The following is a 20,680-nucleotide window of genomic DNA, read 5'->3' as shown; positions in this document are numbered from 1 at the left end:
AAGAGACATTACAGAGTTATAAACCACATATTAAAGGCACAAACTTATAATCTACATTAAATAATCTTAACCAGGAATACAGGGAGCCCGAGGACATCCATGGGTGGGCATCAGGGTCTCAATAAATTCCTTTGTATTACATCAAATCTATCTGTGTGTTTTTTCTGGGTAGGAGTATCCAGGGCATTTATCAATGTACCAAAGTTGCCCTTAAACAAAACAAGAACATGAAAAAAACCTATAAGGGAAAAGCAGACAGACACAATATGGTGTAGAAGAAAAAAACTAGTATTTGCAGGTAAAGGGCCCGGACCTCCATTCTACCACTCATTAGCTGTAATAAGTAAGTTCCTTCACTTCTTTGCGTATCCGTTTCCTAGTCTATAAAAATGGAAAAAGAGATACCAACTATGAAGATAAATGTAACATATGTAAAGCACTTCACACAGTGCCCAGCAAGGATTGCATCATCCCCTGCTATTTGCTTTAAGAATACCAAAATGTCTCAATTAGGAAAAAAAATGGGCCCCAACACATTTAAAATCAACTGCTAGACAGTGGAATTTATTTTTCTTCTGAATGCAGTTTCAGCAAAATATGGAGACACTCTGTACTACTATCCTACTGCTGCCATGACAAATGTGCCACACAAATTTTGTGACACAGATTTGTTACCTTACAGTTCTGGAGACAGGAGGGCCAAAATGAGGGTCCTGGAGCTAAAGTCAAGGTGTCAGCAAGGCTGTGTTCCCCCTGGAGGATCTAGGAGAGAATCTGATCCTCCCCTTTTCCAGTTTCCAGAAACTTCTGGCATTCCGCGGCTCATGGCAACATCACACCAACCTTTGCTTTTATCATCACGTCTCCTTTTTGTAACTCTGATGTGCTGCCCTTCCCACTTCAGTAAAAACCTTTGTGATGACAAGGGGCCCACCAGATAACCCAGGATAATCTTCCCATCTCACGATCCTTACCAAATCTTGACAAGTCCCTCTGCTATTTAAAGTAGTATTTCACGGGTTCTGAAGATTAGTACATGACATCATTGGGCATGGTGGGGAACATCATTCTGCTCACCACAGACCCCTTGATGCAATTTGACATTGTATAAATTCCGGAGCTAAAATAAATAGGTACATTTACAGTTTTCTATGTTTATTTATTTTTGAGAGAGAGTGAGGGAGGGCCAGAGAGAGAGAGGGACAGAGGATCCAAAGTGGGATTTGCGCTGACAGCAGAGAGCCCAACGCGGGGCTCAAACTCACAAACTGTGAGATGAGGACCTGAGCCGAAGTCAGACACTTAACCGACTGAGCCACCCAGGCGCCCCTACATTAACATTTTGAAATAAAAGACATTTGATTAATTTCTCCTTTACTTTAAAATAAATCAGCTTTCTAGAAAAGCCAGAGCAATTATTTTTAGTTGCACCGTTTAGTCTTAAATCAGCTGTGACTGGCTCATGGTATGCTTTCTTTTATAAAGGTCAATATCACATTTTACAAATTATTGCTCTAACCAATAAAATGCTGCCGTTTTATTTGGCTTTTTTTTCTTTTTTCTAAATACTGTTTTTTAGACATGTATGCTCTATTTATTTTAAAGCTTAAAAACGCAGAAAAATTATGTTTTAAAGAGAGGAATAAATGGTGTGGCCCCATCAGATTTGGTTTTATCAGGGTACCTACTCATGTCTGAGCATAAACCAATATACCAAAACTCACCAGCGGTTCTCTATTTTTGACCAGACGAATGATTTTTACAGAATCTTCCTCATCATCGATATCATCAGGCATAGGAGGTAATACCGGATCGTAATTCTTCTGAGCCACAGTATCGTGTACAGAGAGCAAAGCCTATCAAAGTCAGAATTTGGGGGGAAAAAAATCAATCAAATATAAAATCCCAAACACATCAAGCTATAAAGAAAATCAAACTGGGGTTACAGTGTTGACATAACAATGGTCATAGGCAACTACTTGAAAAAAGAGCATCTTAGGAACGGGAGTACATACAGCAGCCAACAGCAGCTCTGCTTAGCTGCCAACCCTCATGGAGGACAAGATCAGCATCAAAGTACTCTCACCTGGGGCGCCTGGGTGGCTCAGTCGGTTGAGCATCCGACTTCAGCTCAGGTCATGATCTCACAGTCTGTGAGTTCGAGCCCCGTGTCGGGCTCTGTGCTGACAGCTCAGAGCCTAGAGCCTGTTTCAGATTCTGTGTCTCCCCCTCTCTGCCCCTTCCCCGCCATGCTCTGTCTCTGTCTCTCAAATATGAGTAAACGTTAAAAAAAATTTTTTTTAAAAAGTACTCTCACCTGTATATTCTCTGGTTCATCCTTATAAGGGTGGCAGCTGGGGACAGGGGTGGGGGCTTAGTACTTTGGCTAGGAGGGAGAAAATGAGGCCACAGGTACATTGTCAATGAGCCAGTAGGAGTCTGAGAAAACTGTATTTTTCCCTTCCTACTGTTAGCAGCAAACACAAAAGGAACTGACCAATGCAATTTACTTTCATTCTTCTCCTGTTTTCTCACCTTTTCATTTGTTGTGTAACAGGTTAACTAATATGTGTATAAAAGAATAAAATAGGGGTGCCTGGGTGGCTCAGTTGGTTAAGTGTCCGACTTCGGCTCAGGTCATGATCTCGCGGTCCGTGAGTTCAAGCCCCGCGTCGGGCCCTGTGCTGGCAGCTCAGAGCCTGGAGCCTCCTTCGGATTCTGTGTTTCCCTCTCTCTCTGACCCTCCCCTGCTCATGGTCTGTCTCTCTCACTCTCAAAAATGAATAAATGTTAAAAAAAAATTTTTTTTTAAGAATAAAATAAAAGTTTTCCTAGGCATTACTGTCATGGTAGCTAAACTCCACAAAATACAGTCACATTGTCATTCTGGACCAAAGACCAGAAAAACACTCAAATCTTGACATGTCACTACTATTTTAGGAGAGTGGGTTTTAGACTTTTAACGAACTTGTTCTCTATCACCACCACCACAATCCATAAATTACTCTAGCCAGAAGCCTAGAAATCATCCTTGAAACAAATCTCTCCTCCACCCTACACTCCTCAACACCCAATCTATATTCTGTTAAATCTACTTGCAAAATATATCCTAAAACGTGTTCTATTCTCTCAGCTCTTAGAGCAGACACTGGCAAACTATGCCATCTGTTTTTGTAAATGAAATGTTACTGTGACATGTTCTTCATTCATTTATGTATTGTTTATAGCTGCCGTCATGTTACAAGAACAAAAACTGAGTGGAAGCAAGAGACCATTTTTATAGGAAAAGTTGGGGGATACCTGATCTAGCTCATTGATGTCATTGTGTTTTACCTGGAGAATTGCAATAGCCTCTCAATGGTCCAGGTGCATTCACCCATGGTCCATTTTTCCAAGTATGTATATTTCACATTTTCTATGCCTTCGGGGGACATTTAGAATGATTTCAGTTCTTGGCTATTATAAATAGTGCTACTATTAATATTTCCTATCTTTTGATGCATGCACGTGTGTGCACACACGCGCGCACACACACACACACACAATATGGGTTAAGCATAGCTTGCCCTTGAACAACATCAGTTTGAATCGCATGGGTCCATTTATATGTGGATATTTTTTGATAAATACAGTATTATAAATGTATTTTATTTTCCTCATAATTTTCTTAACATTTTCTTTCCTCTAGTTTATTGGAAGAATACAGTATATAATACATATAACACACAAAATATTTTGCTGTTGGTAAGGCTTCTAAGCAACAGTTGGCTATCAGTAGTTAAATTCTGGGGAGTCAAAAGTTATACACAAGTTCACAAATTTCTAACATGTAGGGAGTCAGTGACCCTAGTCCCTGCATTGTTCAAAGGTCAAGTATATTTGAGAAAGAAAAGTCTGGGTCATGGGTTCTAAGTATATTCAACATTACCAGCTAAGAGACAGTTTTTCAAAGTGCTTGTCCCAACTGTACTCTTACCAACAGCTTAAGTGAGTTCTAGTTGTATCAAATGATCCCCAACATTTTACATTAGTAATTTCAATCTCACCATTCTGGATGCATAATGGTATCTTCTTATGGTTGGAATTCCATTTTTCTTATAACTAATGAAATCTGTTTTTGTAAGATGCCTGTTCAAGATCTTCACACATTTTTCTATTCCATCTGTCTTTTTCTTATTGTTCTGTAAGAATTCTTTATAACATACTGGACCCAAGCCTTTGTTGGTTACATATGCGGCAAATGTATTCTCATGTTTGGTAGCTTCCCTTTCCCTTTCTTGTTAGGGTTTTTTGACTAACAAGGAATCCAAATTTTAACGAGCCTAATTAATGTTTTTTCCTTGGGGGCTGGTGCTTTTTGCATCTGACCTGAGTTTCAAAGTAAAAGTATAAACAGCATCAAGATGAAGAAATATCTGAAGAGACAATGGCTGAAATTTTTGACAAGTAATGAGAGATGGAGTCTGAAGAGTCAGGAGACCCAATGTATCCATCAGGAAGCAGGAACAATAGAAAGAAATGCAAGATTCGATACATCATAGTGAAACTACAGCACACCAAAGACTGAAGAGAGAAGATCTGAAGAACATCAAAAAGGAAACACAAACAAAATGACTGAGAGATGACTGATTGGCAACAGTGGAAACTAGAAGCCAGTTAAAATATCTGGAAAATGCTTAGAAAAAATAACAGCCAACCCAAAATTGTGTATTTAGGAAAAGCATCGTTCAAGAATGAGGATGAGAGCCAAGTTGAAGTTATTAAGAACTCCACTGGAAAATAACTAAAAAACAGAAAACTCAAAAAAAAAAAAAAAAGATGAAACAATGGTTTTGGAAAACACTGGACCCAAACAATGAAGGATAGTGATCACCGGAAGACAGAAAACAAATGTGAGCCTCTTAAGCCCAGAGTTTGCTGGCTGTGTTGGGGGAGAAGGCCCTGGGTAGAACCCACTGGTCTTCCTAAGTTGAGACAACAAAGCTGAGAACACTGGGAGGACGAGAGACTAAAGCTCTCAGGGTCTCAAGAGCATGAAAGAGAAGACAGCGGGATGGACACAGGGCTCCGGAGATCTTCAGTAGGTCCCCCCTGAATCCTTAGCCAAGGCATACATACAAAAAAAACAAACAAACAAAAACAAAACGACAACAACAACAACAACAAAAAACCCAAAAAATTACCAGAAAGGATTAGAGCAGTGGTTATCAGTAGAGAACAATTTTACTCCCCAGTAGCCACTTAGTAATGTCTGGAGACATTTTGGGTTGTCTCAGTGTGGGGGATGCTACTGCCATCTAGTGCACAGAGGTCAGGGATGCACCTAAACATCTGACAGCACACAGGATGGTCCCCTGCCCTCTCCTGCCATCCCTTCCCCCAATAATTTTCCACCCCCAAATGTCAATAGTTCCAAGTTTAAAAAACTCTGCCTTGCAGAGAACAACTGGCAAAGCTCACACAGGGCAGGAAGAACTCCTGTTTCCATCAGGGGAAAAAGGCTTGGCATATGCAGGGCACTGAGGATAGTGAAGAGAGGAATAGTGTCTTAATAGTGGTAAATAGCCCAAAATTAAACACAGCTAAGATCTCACCCAACAAAGCGTAAAAAGCAAGACTCTGAAGAATCAACATGTTCCCAAGTAACTTAATTATATAACAGAAAAAAAAAACCTCAAGAATATTATCTATAAAAGTATAAAAACATTCAGCATCAAACAAAGTAAAACTCATACTGACTGGGAGTCAATCAATTACTAACAAAAGTTATCAGGCATATGAAGACAGAAGGAAACACTACTTATAATGAAGAAAAACAATGCTATAGAACTAAACCCTGAAAATTACACAGATGATAGAGTTATATGGAACCAAATCCTGAAATTACACAGACTTCAGACAAGGAAAGGAAAACAATTACTATCGCTGTATCCCAAATGCTTTAAAAGTTAGATGGAAGACTGAAAACTGAGACTTGCAATATACAAGAAAGATTAAAATCAAACTTCTAGAGATAAAAGATACAATGTATGTACTTTAAAAAAGTACAGCGAATGAGATTAACACTTGTAGTTAAAGCAATTTATCAACTATCAAAAATGAAACAACACAAAGAGAAGACATAGTGAAAAATTATGAACGGAACATTATGGAGCCATGGGACAACTTATATACACCTAACTGGCATCTCCAAAGAAAGGAGAAGTGCTAAAAAAATATCTAAAGAAATATGGTAGAAAATATTCCAAATGTGATGGGGTAAAAAAAAGCCTCTATCTGTATCTAAGCACAAAAAGCATAAAAAAAATAACACTGTATTGCTTAAAACCAGTGAGAAAGAAAAAAAATCTTAAAATCAGCCAAGAGAAAAAAGATAATAATGACAACACACTTCAGAAACGTGAGCCACAAGATAAAAGAGCAACAGCTTTTTTTTTTTTTTAACGTTTATTTATTTTTGAGACAGAGAGAGACAGAGCATGAACAGGGGAGGAGCAGAGAGAGAGGGAGACACAGAATCTGAAACAGGCTCCAGGCTCTGAGCTGTCAGCACAGAGCCCGACACGGGGCTTGAACTCATGGTCCGTGAGATCATGACCTGAGCCGAAGTCGGACGCTCAACCGACCAAGCCACCCAGGTGCCCCAAGAGCAACATCTTTAAAATACTCAGAAACTGCCAACCGAAAATTCTATACCTAGCAAAAATATCTTTGAGAAAAGAAGAGATATTGAAGAGTTTTTAAACACATACAGAGGCTGAAGGAATGTATCACCAGAAGACTTGCATTACAAGAAATGGTACAGGAAGTCTTTCAGACAGGAAGATAGGAGTGACAGTAGATGGGAATATGGGTTTATAAAGAGTTGAATGAAGAACATCAGAAATGTCCACTATCTGGGTATCTATGGTAACTATCCTGCACATAATTAAGACTAATAGAGATCACTAATAAACATCTTCTAAAATAAAATGATTATGATGGTTGATAGGCAATATTAGTAACACCAGCTATGTATTTTTCCCTCTTTAGCTTTTCATCTCCATGTCTGGATTCCAAGATTTACAAATACTAAGTTCCTAATTTTTAATAGCTTTGCTTTACAAGTATTTTTGGTTAGCCAACATTTTTATTCTGAACTAAAAGTAACTTTGTATTCTATTTTCCTGTTAACTGTGGTGACTTTATTCTTCAATATACAGATTGTCCTTTTGAAAGGCAACACACCTAAATAAGAAAATTGTATTTCCATATGCCATAATCACCCAATCACAACTGATGGGTTTACCTGTTGTTCAGAAGAATATGCAGGAAATTGAACACTAGGCCTTCTAACCCATCAGGCACACAGGCTCTCACTGCTTTGGACCCCCTGGAGTCAATTGTATGTTCAAAGTACCTGTCAGGTCCACAGAATTAAGTGTCTAACTCATAAGAATGAGTAACACTGATTTATTCCTCCAGAAGGAAGCTTAACTTGTCCCTTTTGCATGCTTTAATGAAGTCTCATCCATTCTACATGCTCAGGCAATGAGTAATTTCTGGTAAGGACATGTTTTGGAAAGCTAAAAATTTCAACAAATCTTCTTATTTTATTGCCTTTTTAAAACCCACCAAATTTCCCCCAACTTCCCTAAATTATAATACCATGCTCTAGCGATGATGTCACTTCACTGTTTTATCAAAAAACGAGCCTCTGAATGAGGACTTGGAGAGGTGGATTTGCCTATAATGTGGCCATGCAATGCCTAGGAGTGGTTCTTATTTATTAATGACTCTTTGCCTCCCGGGAAAAAAGGTCGCCGTAGAGATCCATATCCCTTCAGAGGAGTGCCCCCAAAGGCCACCACTATTGCTCTTGCCCACCCCATCACCACAGGAAGCTCCCACATCCTATCGCTTCTACTGAGGCCTTGTGCTATTCACTACACCACTTCCCTGTTCTCACCATCTGTTGTTTCTTTGATGCTTCGTTACTTTAAGATTTGGACAGTAAGACTGTATTTTGTAACCACTACTGAGTAATAAGAGTAATTATTATTTATTGTTCGTATGTGGCAACTGACTGATTCAGAGATTTCAAGACTGGGTATAATCTTTACATCTTTGACAGCCTTCATGTGAGACAACTGTTACAAAATGACAAGTCATTTCCTAACTATTGGAGACTCCAGGGCAACAAGCTGTACAGGAAAAGTACTGACATATTCCAGTGGTGGTCAATTAGCAAAAATGAAAAAGAACATTAATTGCACAGGGCTTGCAAGGGCATGGAGCAAAGGACCTTCTCACGTGTGAGGCCGGCAATGTATGCTGAGAGGACCTGTCCAGGTCATTGCTAAGGACAACTGGCAATCACTACTGAAATTTCAAATATACACACGTTTTAGCCCAACAATTTATATCCCCAATAAAATTCTGAAGTATACAAGAGATGTGCATTATAGTGCTGTTTAAATAGCAAAAAAAACCCCAAAAAAACAAAAAAAAAAAAACCACAGAAATATCCACCTCTAAGAGAGAAGTTAGATAACTGTTACTCCAAACAGAAGTCCACAAAACATCAAAATGTTAAAAGTGCACAAAACAAAAAGTAATGCACTCTATTTATAATGGGAAAATATATATGTAATATTTCTGCATGCAAAAAAGGAAAATTAATGCAGCCAGTGGACAGGAGCTATTCCTGAAAGGTCACACAGTTCACGGACAAAATAAAAAGTCACTAAACATACGGCATGATGCTCATCTTCACTAACGGAGCAATGGAAATAGGAACTTCTACTTTCTTCATGGTTTGAATTAGAAATGCAAGTACATAGTCTCAAAAAATGTCCTATTTTTAAGTCTTCATCAAGTCCCTTGTAAAAAGTAAAATTAGAGTCAAAGTAATAAATTATCACACCTTATTAAAGACCAATGTGAATTATTTACATAAATAAACAATTTCTTCTAACCTCATTCATGGATTTTTTTTTTTTTTGTACGTTTCCTGTGTGTGGGTGTCTATCTGTCCCTCTCTTCCTGAGGTTATTAAGGTTTCTTCTTGATCCCATGATTATGGTCCAAATTTTTATACTCAAATCTTTAATCTAGTTGGAATTCACTATGTATTACATTATATATAATACACATTAGATATATATATATATATATATTTTTCCCCCCAATAATCAACCAGTTGTGCCAATACCACGTAGTGAAGCTACATCCAGTTCCGCCCATCCCCCACTGCCATCCCCTCACATCCTTCACTAAGGCCATAATCGTGCTTCACCTGGATTACTTCCTCAGGCTCGCGGCTGGCCTTCCTCCATTCAGCATTCCACTTCTCCCACCCTACCACCCCCTTCCACTCTGAGAACCTGTACACGAAAGCGACTGTGTCGCCTGCCTGTTTAAATCCTTTCAGTGGCTTTCCAACTGCTCTTAGGATGACACCCAAACTTTTTAAGATGCTCACAGTAAGGGTGGCCATGTTAATTTGTCATCTAAAGAAGGAAACAAAAGAATGGGAAGGAGGCTATTAATAATCATGCTGGGACCACAGGCACAAACCAGACTTCCTGGGCAAACCAGGACATATATGCCCCCCCCCACCGCCCCCTGCCACTCAAAGGATCCCCTGTCTAGCTCTGAACTCCCGCCCCCTCCCCTCTGCCACAAGCTACTGCTCAACCACACTGAACTTATTTTGTGTCTTCAAACTTGACAAGTTACTTGATGGGATTTCATACGCTATTCACCTTATTTAAAACATCGGTTTTCACATCCCCCCCGACTCATCTCTCACTCCTTTTCCTTTTTTTGGTGACCTCAAAGCCAATCTTCAGGGCTCAACTTCTATGTCACTTCCTCTGCAAAGTTCTCTTGAGCCCCCTCCCCACTTCCCAAATTTAGATTTACCACCCCTCTCCTCTGTGTTCCACAGTATTTCTACGCATCCTTTTACCCAACATTTCTTCTGTCAGCTGCATTAGCCTTCGTGTACCTTCTGCAAGTTCTATCTACAGGGCTTGGCACAGAGTAGGCATGGGACATTTGAGAATGAATGAATGAAGATCTGACTCTGGCAACATTATAAATAATCAGAGAAAGTTTTAAAACTTTTCAAAAAAGAGCTGGCAGATCTGTAGGACACACGCAGTATCCTTCTCATAGGGGCTATATATTTGGTTGTATATATCCACGTCTGTTTATAAACATCATTATTGCTTTGGAGGTACACCTCAGGCTTCTTTTCACTACTGTGCACTAAGTATTTTAAGTGGAACAGCCATCTTTAACTAGCAAATAATTATTTCTCTTAACCACTAAAAAATTAAAAACAGTATTCAAATTAACATCTGGGAGTTACATTTTTCATATTTAAAACTGTTGGTTCAACTTATAATTCATGGACACCTGTCATATTCTACTGTACCTTGCTTCTGCTTTGAAAAAAAGACAAGCAAATATTTTAGTTTACTAAACGACTTCTTACAGTAATTACCTATAAAAAGTGAAATTCAAATTGATGGTAGTTAATATAAATGATTTCAAAGAAATCAATGTTAAATGTTAGGTCAAAATGGGACGGAAGATTTTTTCCCAAGACTGGCTAACTAGAAATTGTCATTGTCAATCGTGACGTCATGTGTCTGCAATCTTACCCACTTCCTACACATAACTTCTTGAAAATACACCTTTCAATCTGACTTCCCACCCATTCTTTTACCACATGGCTATATAATTACAAAAAGTTTTAAAAGTCTTCATCTAAAATATTTTCACCATGACAAAGTTTCAATATCCAATTATAAGGCTGTAGCCAATGGTGCTGAATACCATCTAAAATCATACCTCCCTCTCAAGGCAACTACCAGTTTCCATCCAGTATAATATTTTATTAACTATTCCATTGCATACACTCTTGAATATCAAATCATGTTGTTGGTTTTTGTCAGAAACATTCTTCTTTGATTTCTAATACTCAAACCAAGACAACACTCTCAAGTAGGAGTTTAACAAGCCTTCCATTGCTAACCTCACCATTTTCTGGTTCAATATTAAATTCTCATGTGTACTCTGAGACCAAATGAAGACATTTTCAGAAAATTCCCTACCTATGAATCTCTTACTCTGAGCCCTTCACCTTTCTGAACACTGTGTCTTTAATTTCCTTATTCTTTCAGAACTAAAATTCAATCTCCTCTGTACCAGTACAAGTCAATGACTCCAAATTACTAATCAGGGTCCATTAATTTTTAACAATATGTTCATGTACTTATTTTACTTACAGGGATTAGGAATTATGGCTTGTGCATATTTTCGCTTCATCTTTTATTTAATACTATATCTTTTTTGACTACCAATTTAAGACCATTATAGCACAGTTCCACAGGAGATTTTTCAAGGAAGGCAAAAACCACTTTTGGTATCTATGCAGAAATATTCATTTGACAGCCTACGTATGCTTAATAGAAACTGTCGTAAGATAAACAATAGATAGATAATAGAAATTGTCATTCTAATCACATTGTCCATACGTAATTTTCACTCATGGAAAAATACTTCACATGTAATTGCAGGAGTATCAAGTCCAAAATGTACACGTTATAGGATTTAGTGCATTAATGACCTTCGAATTAACAGGAAGATTTTTAAATGACTTCTGTTGACCAACCACCCTTGAAGGAAAGATAACTGATACAGCTGGAAAGAAAATGGCAGGGAAGGGGTGAAATACATAAAGGAGATTCAGAGGTACGATCTTCCAGTTATAAACTAATAAGATGCAGGAATGTCGTAGACCACAGGGGGAATACAGTCAATAATAATGTAGCAATTTTGTATCATGACAGATGGTAACCAGACTAATTACAGTGACCATTTTATAATATATATAAATATCAGAACATGATGTTGTACACCTAAAACGAATACAATATTGTTATGTCAGTTATTCTTCAATTAAAAAATGGTAGGGAGAACTGAAATCTGCCTACCAATATTTTCCTAATATTTTATATTGGAAAACTGCTCTGCTCTGTAAGATGGTAGCATATATTAAAACATGAATCAGGAGAGAGAGAGGAGATGGGGAAGACAGGGAAGGGAGGGAAGAGGAAAGCGAAAATGATCCTATAGGAAAATAGACATTGTTGTCAAATATACTGGAATACCATCAAGTAGCCAAGTAAAATGAACCTGAACAAAACCACTAATAGGCTCTGTATTCGGTACTCTTACCTTCATTTAATGAGAAATTGATCTTGAAGTGACATTACGTTCACCAACTTAAACCCTGAGCTTCCCAATTAAAGTATTTTGTAGTTGGTCACATTATCATCAAACGCTCAACTCTTTGTCCTTAATGGAATTTAGGTTATTAAAATGCTGGGCACCATTTGAAAAGATATTTACTGAAAATTGATGCTCGAAACAAAATTCATCTGAAGTCTCAGAAAGTGGCTCTTCTGGAAGATAATTTATTACATGTCCTCACCTTCACATTGGGTTTTGACAGCAGTTTCAACAGCTCTCTGATCTCACTGTTTAATGGCTTGTTCTGAAGCTCTTCGGCCAGCTGCAAGGGAGATCACATGGACAGAGAGAGCATTTAGTAAGAGCACTGTGTAGCTCCATGTGTGACAAATGAGAATCTATCTTGCCACTTTCCAGTGATTAAGGAAAAGTCAGCATGAAAGAAAACAGACGATCAATCACTGCTCCTCTTTTTAGGCCCTTGGTAGCCCAGGTCCCAGCCCGGGATCTTGGCTGAGAGTATAACTAAAAAAAATCCTATCAGCCAGATCACCTTCTGATTTATTGCAATGAGGGCAAATCCCAGCACTTCATCTTAAGGAATGGTCTTTTGCATGCAAACAAAGGACCACTTGTAAAAAGGACTGGATCAGGCTTTGACACTATTTTTTAAAAGAGAGAGAAAGGAAGAAAAAGAAAAAAAATGTAAAAAAAGTTTCTGAATGAGGTGGTGAAACCCATAGGGTTTCCAAAAATCCACAGTAGCTTGCTGTTTAGAGCTGAAGTGAAAAAGAACTAGAATGTCTCTAATAGAGCAAATGGTCTGAAACTTTTACTATGTTTACCTACACAGACTAAGAAGTCCGTTAAATGGGAACCAGGCTAATCGTAAAATGACTTACAATAGGTTGACAAGTACTCTGGTACCAAAAATGCTGACTGTATTCTACTATAATGATCGAGAATGCCTGTAGATGATTCTAGCTAAAGAAAGGGTTAGAACCTTGAACCTGTCTCATGTTCTTCACTTAGAGATGTTCCTATCAGCATTCTGTTCCATTTCAGGTATGGTAAGGATCATATATTTTCGAAAGAAGAAAACCAAGAACAAATAGAAAAAAAAATTACAGGGGTGCTGGGGTGGCTCAGTTGGTTAAGTATCTGACTTCTGATTTCGGCTCAAGTCACGATCTCATGGTTTGTGAGGTTGGAGCCCTGCATCGGGCTCTGCACGGACAGAGCAGAGCCTGCTTGAGATTCTCTCTCTCTCTCTCTCTCTCCCTCTGCCCCTCCCTCTCTCTCTTAAATAAACATTAAAAGAAAGAAATTAAAAAAAAGAAAAAAAATTGTGAAATACTCAGTAAAGAATTCAAAATATGTACATATATTTTCATTTAAAAACCGTTCTTAAGATAATTGCATGAAATTTCTTTTTGTTTCCACCAAGGTTTTTAAAAAGAGCTGTTCTTATCTCTGGAAAAGGACTTTTCTCTAAAAGAAGGGCATAATATAAATTATACACAAAAAATAAAATCTGATAAAATTGATAAATTCACTGGTTACATTTCAAAAAGTGATTTTACTTTTCCAAGTAAAATTTTTGTCAAGTTAAAATAATTCTTAGAAATAATCGCTAACTTACAAAAAGGCATAAAAGGCTCTTTGCATGTCTTAGTCACTTTTTAAAAATTTAAATATATTGCTGGGATGAATTAGAAAATGCTACATTTTACTGTATAAGTCTCTAATTTTTTTTTAAAAGCAATACTGTAAAATGATTGGGTCTCAATCACATTGGATATCAACAAATATTTCCCCAAACCCTCAAGAGTCAATGTCTTTAAGGTGATTTTTAAGACTTTCTCAAGTGGCAACTATAGCTTACAGCTGTAGAATTCTATCTACACCTTCACTTCAAAAATTTTGGTTCTACGATGCACAGGAGTAAGTCGCCTCATAAAACACATACACTGAAACATCCCGATAATTTGTAATCTCTGGATAAACCTGGAAGGGAGGCTGGGGACTCACCAGGCAGCAAACATCTGAGAGATTTATTACATATGTTTTATTATCTAAATTAGGAGATACAATATATATAAGAAAATCAACCTCAGAAGGTGGTTGGTTTTCTTAAATTATACTTATGGCCCTGATATTTTACTCAAGTGAACTACTGCTTGTTTTATCACGACAAAGTAAAAAGTTTAAAAAGCAACAGGTAAGTTAACAGGACATCACTAAGACGAGCCTTCACCCGCAACCGATTTCTTGTGCAGCTTTGGTGTCTTATAGTTTATCCAGGTGCGCTCTCAATTCATCCGAGTTTGAAAGTTAACAGTAAGAAACAGCAAGTTAGCTCCCTCCCCCAGATCGAAAATAAAATTATAGCCACAGGAAATTAACTACTCCATCAATGCCAACTGCTTCTAAAATTTATTTTTTGGTTATGAAGGTAATTTGGAAAGGTCTAATATCCATAAATCATTACTATGCTTTATAATCCATTTTAAAAACAATCCTGTCTTTTTATGTATTTCATATGCCTCATTCCTATACGAGTATCTGTCATTTTTTTTAGCACTGTCAGCAATAGACATATCTCATTTGTCTTTATTTCTCCAAAGCATTCCTCCTGCCTGTGACTTTTCTCAGAACGCTAATAGCTGACAGCTTCTCTCTCCCGGGAGAGTTAGAGCCTAAAATTTCTGTTACGTAGTTACCAAGGCAGAACAAGATGGTATCTCCAATGCAAAATTTTTAGAGCAGGAGAGTGAATGAAAATCAGCATAATATCAGCATAAGCTCTGTGATGACAGGACTTTTGGAAACGTTTGCAGCTTCTTCTGGTTTTCGCTCATTGGATCACACGCGTCTGTCTGCACCGGGATGAGCTCCGTCCCGGCCAGGCCGGAGGGAGCCATGTCCCAGGGAGCTCAGGAAGGCACACTTACATCATCGGCCAAGACCGCTGCACCGTGGAGGATGGGCACGGGGTTCTGCTTCTCATAGTAGTGGAGTTTTTCATGAATCTGGAAGAAAAACAAGCGAGTATAAGTTCACCTGCTGGCAAACAGGAAGATACTGTAAGATTTTTATCACCGCCAGGAAAACTGATCCGCTCGACTCTCTAAACAAAAACTGTATGTTTCGATAAACCTAGAGATGACAGGTATGTGGGCATCATTCATCTCTGGTCCAGTGTTTCTAACATGAGGTCAAATGGGGGAAAAAATCGTTATCAAATAGGACTCACAGAGAAGCTAAACCTTAGTTTTTCCCCCGCATAATTGTTAGTTTTATAAAATCTGTAATTTCTAAAACATATTGCTTCAATACCTTAAGTATTGGTTGTAATTTATATTCCTGCTAAAAACATAAATTATGATTAAAGCAAAGTGATAAGCTGGCAGCTACATCCTGCCAGGCTGGTTTGTGATAACCACGAAGAGCGAGGGGGCTGGCACTGTGGGGGCCAGTGGTCAGCACTCTGGGAACGCCTTTCTGAGCATGCTGTTCCTTTGAGTCTTTTTTCCCCCCAAATTGTCAACGTCTCCCCCGCCCAGGGTCAAACTTCTAAGAAACAAAGAGAGTTCTCATAGCTAGAGAGACACGTCTCATAACTATTGAGCTTAAATAATTTTCTGTACTGTAAAACCAGTAAAATTATATTGTTAAATAATAGATACTTTGGTCCTTCATTTCCCATCATTACCCAAGATACACAAAGGCCAGAAGATAGTTTAGTGCATTATAAGACAGCGTTCTGTAAAAACAAACAAACAAAAAAACGAGTATTATCAAGAGATGAAAGATGCTTTGACAAACGCAAAGCATTTGATTGATTTCAGTTTGATCGATTTCAGCTCATACAGAGGTGCCCTTAAAATGTTATACTTGAAAACTTACTTGAGCCTCTACTTATTCATTGACACTTGAAGAAATTGCCCCTCACTATATATAAAAAACAGTTGCACTTCAGAATTTCCCATTTTTAATAGGTATCAAGTAATACACTCTTAGGTATCCAGTAATATACTCTTTAATTATACTGAAAGCTAACCAAACTCTCTTGTAAAATGTCTGGAAGATAGATTTTATTTTGATTAGCCAGATGCTACTGCTAAGAGAGGATTCTATTACCTTTCTGGCAAGCTGGTCCACGATGCAAAGTATCAGGGAAAGAATTTTGACACTTATGATATTACCAGTGATCAAGGCCACAGTTTTGCTTGAAATACTGGAATATTTAAATATTAATCACGGTAGGGTAATAAACAAATTATTGTGTTAAGACTACAAGCTATAGAAGGAGCAAGATTTGATGTGAGAAACTATTACAGTATGATCGAAAACAAAACCGTCCCACCTAAGAGCTGAATTAATTTTGCTTAAGTCAGTATCAAAAATTCAGTCACCTCAACAAACACTATCGTAGAATGCTGAACCTACCCTTCTCAGAAGACTCGCCTAGCTTTATTGCAACTACTCGTTTAAATGTCTGTTTGTTTCCCTGTAATAATAAATACAGAGGCTCATAGTTACTAGGGACTTACCGTGTGTCTGTATTCCCTATATAACAGTGATCAGTACTATCAGTAATACAGTCTTCAGGGAGTTCAGTATTTTAATTCCTTAACCCTCACAAGAATAGTAAGAGGCAGAATGCAACAGCATCCCATTTTACGGATGAGCAGATACACAGGAGTTAAGCAATGTGCTGTGGTTCCACAGAGAAGCAGCTGAGCTGGGACTTAAAGGTCAGGCCACCTGGCTTAGTGTCCGAGCTCTTCACTGCTCCAGAAGCCTGCCTCTCAGACTAACATTCCTCTGCCTTTCTCACGGACCTCGTTCACTGCTGGCTGAACAGGACAGAGAGGAGGCTGGGCAGATACGTGACAAATAATAATGGCTGTTTCCAATGACCACAGGATGGTCCCTTGGCACCCCTCCCCTTATTTTTTCTTTCCAACATTTCTTTGGTTTTCCAGATTAATTTATATTGATACACTACTGTAATCACAGCCTAAAATTACATGCCCCAAATAAATGTATTGTTTCTCCACTTACTTTGCTGCTTCTGAGTGTCTTTTAAAACCTGTGAGACCCTCTTTCCACATCATCTTCTGTAGATCTTCAGCCAAGTGATATGAAAACCTGCCCCCACCCTGCCCACCCTGGGACTTTGTATTCTATCAAGAATTTTCAAATGTTCTCCTACAGTTTCTTTTTTGTGTTTTTTTTTTTTTCTCCTAGAATTTCTAACTGCCGGTAACCCTATGTTGATACATGTTTCACTTCAGGACAGAATTTTAAAAATTAAGTTGGTAAGAAAGTAAAAATTATTCTAAGTAGTTCTAAGTTGTCCGTTGTTTCCCAAATAATTGACTTTTATTGGTATTTATAATATCCAGGAAGAAAATGAAAAACAAAAATGAGTTTTAAATACTGATATAATAAACAGGTAAGACGTATAAACTTCACCCCAAGGTTATTCAACAGAACTCTCTGTGATATTGAAAACATTCTGGGGGCACCTAGATGGCTCAGTCGGTTAAGCATCCGATTCTTGATCTCATGAGGCTCAAGGTTGTGAGTTCAAGTCCTGAGTTGGCCTCCATTATGGGCATGGGGTCTACTTAAAATTAAAAAAAAAAAAACGTTCTGTACCTGCTTGCCTAACATGGTTGGTCACCGGCCACATGTGGCTAGTGAGCACTTGTCCTGTGGCTAGTTTACTTAAGGAACTGAATTTTTTTTATCTTATGTAATTTTTATTAATTTAAATTTAAACGCCCACATAAGGCTAGTGGCTTTCATATTGAATGATATGGCACAGCTTTGTGTTAAGTGCTCTGTAATTCACCTTTACACACCAGAAAAATTCACTCTGATATAGTTTAGTCAATTTCCCTGAGTGCTAACATTCTGGAATCCAACAGACAAACAGAACCGCAGACACAGCATCTAATTACTAAATATCATGTATTGCCAAACCTACAAAATCTCATTTATTTTAACTTAAACACTTCCCTTTGCAGACTCAGCCATGCAATAAAAGCATACTTCGTTTTCGTCCTCTGAACAACAAGAAGAGAGCAAAAGTGGAAGGAGTTGCAGAAAGAAAAGAGGAGTAAAAAAGACTGGCGAAAAGGGGAGACTGGTTAGTTTCATACAATAGCAAAACAGGAAATTATTCAACAGTAAGGTCCTAAAAAATGGCATGCTAAAATATTTAAAATACACTATTAAGAAAAAAGGACGTTTTAAAACGGAGACATTTATGCTCCACTAAATAGTGATTATGCACGTGGCCGCAAGGGTTCGTCTTCTGTAATTATACTTACATCAGAAAAAGTCAGTTAAAATAAAACCATTTCTACATGTAACCAATTCTTAGAGGAAAGCTGTAATTACCTTCATTTACACACATCTTGAAAATAAATGTTTAATTTTTGTAAGAGAATCTGGTGCCAATAATATAATTTTTGTACACGTATCACAGAGATGGTTTTAAATGAAGCTTCAACAGCGAATGTATAAAATAAATCTTGACTAATTTCAACACAATTATTTGTTTGAAACGTCTCAGAGACGTGTAGAGGTAAACGGAAGAACCCAATCATGGTTACCCAAATGGTATTAAATAAACCACAGCTGTAAAAATCCTTTTCCTGCCTTCTATTATGAATATTAAAAAGCAGTGAAAACAACCGCTCAGTAGTTGGATTCTCTATGTTAACAGCAAGCGGCCAAACCAGAATTAGCACTGCACGCACCCCACCCCCCACCCAGCTACCTCATGTATTTGGAACACGGAGAAGAGAGAGTTCCGAGTATTAGAAGATCCACGGGACACAATGCCAGCCAGGAGGAGCTGGGAATGACAGAACTATGTTGTGTAGGGTTTAAAATAAATAAATAAAAATATTCTACTAATGGTGAGGATCCTCTTTTAAAAAATAATAATCTTTCTCCAAAAAAAAAACCATTTTATTAGGAAAGAGGAAATTTAAAGCTGGAAAAACATCAACAGAACAGAGGCAACAGTGCTCAACTGTATGTCCTTCTTTCCAATTTTATAGCACTACTCTCTCTTTTGGCGAATTTTCTTGGCCAATAGCTCCAAAAAAATAAAATTATTAAAACTGATGAGGGGTAATGCTTTGTTCCCTGTCTTTAATATGCGATGAATTCTGGCTTTCCACTGCCATAGATCCATAGTATCATGTGAAATTAATACCCATGCACGAGTTATATTATTATTATTATTTTTTTTTTTCAATGAATGTTCATGGCACATGGGTAGCTCAGTCAGTTAAGCATAGGATTGGGTCATGATCTCAGGGTTGTGAGATGGAGCCCCTCGTTGGGCTCGGTGCTGGGTGCAGAGCCTGGGTGGGATCCTCTCTCTTCCTTTCTCTCTTGCAGCCCCGCCTATCCCCCCTCTGAAAATAAATAAACTTTAAGATATATATATATATATGAAAAATTTAATGTTCAATCTCACAAAATGTTTTCCATTAGATACAACCATACTGTTTTTCCTGTTTGGCAAGGTAATATGGGAATTCTATTCATAGATTTCAAACTACTACTCATCCTGGCATTCCCACGGTGAACCTTGCTCGATTAGGATATATTGATCTTTTAATGTGCTGTGGAATCCACTGGCTAATATTTTATTTAGACTTTCTCCATCAATATTCTTGACTGAGGCTGTGTTATTTTTTTCCCCATTGGTCCTGTCTTTCTTAGGTCTTGATATCAATATTCTACTACCTTCATTTTTTTAAAACTATGGAAGCTTCTATCTTTTTATATGGGCTGAAAACATCTCAATACTACTGGAGTGATCTCTTCTTGAAATATTTTACTGCATTCCCCTGAGAAACTAGCTGGATCTGACATATTTTGGAGGGTAGCTTTATCCCTCAACTTTATTTCTTCTGGGTGGCTTCAGGCAATTTCTCCATGTAGGGTTTTCTATCTTTTCTATTGTCAGTTGTGGCAAATACGATCTCCTAGAAAAATTATTCGTTTTTTTCCTGGTCTTAAGAAATACCATCTTCCAGGGGCGCCTGGGTGGCGCAGTCGGTTAAGCGGCCGACTTCAGCCAGGTCACGATCTCGCGTCTGTGAGTTCGAGCCCCGCTTCGGGCTCTGTGCTGACAGCTCGGAGCCTGGAGCCTGTTTCCAATTCTGTGTCTCCCTCTCTCTCTGCCCCTCCCCCGTTCATGCTCTGTGTCTCTCTGTCCCAAAAATAAAATAAATAAAAAACATTGAAAAAAAAAATTAAAAAAAAAAAAAAAAAAAAAAAGAAATACCATCTTCCAGAAAATTATCATTTTCTCTTTGAATCCACTGAAGCAAAATAGCCTCTTGCGAGTCTTTGAATTTCCTCTATTACACATTTTCTTTAGCACCATTTCTTA

General features: G+C 38.0%; 1 protein-coding gene across 7 annotated transcripts in view; it reads right to left on the bottom strand.

The window, feature by feature from the left end:
• Positions 1 to 20,680, bottom strand: part of MPP7 (MAGUK p55 scaffold protein 7) — a 301,509-nt gene that overhangs the window by 110,896 nt on the left and 169,933 nt on the right. For 4 of the 7 annotated variants that reach the window (XM_058681606.1, XM_058681609.1, XM_058681612.1 and 1 more), the window contains 3 exons: positions 15,201 to 15,278; positions 12,488 to 12,568; positions 1,725 to 1,856 (listed from right to left, as the gene is read on the bottom strand). The exons of 1 other annotated variant lie outside the window; for it this stretch is intronic. In XM_058681606.1, coding sequence (XP_058537589.1) covers positions 1,725 to 1,856; positions 12,488 to 12,568; positions 15,201 to 15,278 — 291 coding nt within the window. The remainder of the gene's footprint in view (positions 1 to 1,724; positions 1,857 to 12,487; positions 12,569 to 15,200; positions 15,279 to 20,680) is intronic. 2 more of the 7 variants (XM_058681610.1, XM_058681611.1) reach the window with 2 other exon arrangements.

The sequence above is a fragment of the Neofelis nebulosa genome, chromosome 8 (genome assembly GCF_028018385.1).
Source record: "Neofelis nebulosa isolate mNeoNeb1 chromosome 8, mNeoNeb1.pri, whole genome shotgun sequence".
NCBI classification, from domain to species: Eukaryota; Metazoa; Chordata; class Mammalia; order Carnivora; family Felidae; genus Neofelis; species Neofelis nebulosa.
This window is presented reverse-complemented; position numbering and strand designations above follow the sequence as displayed.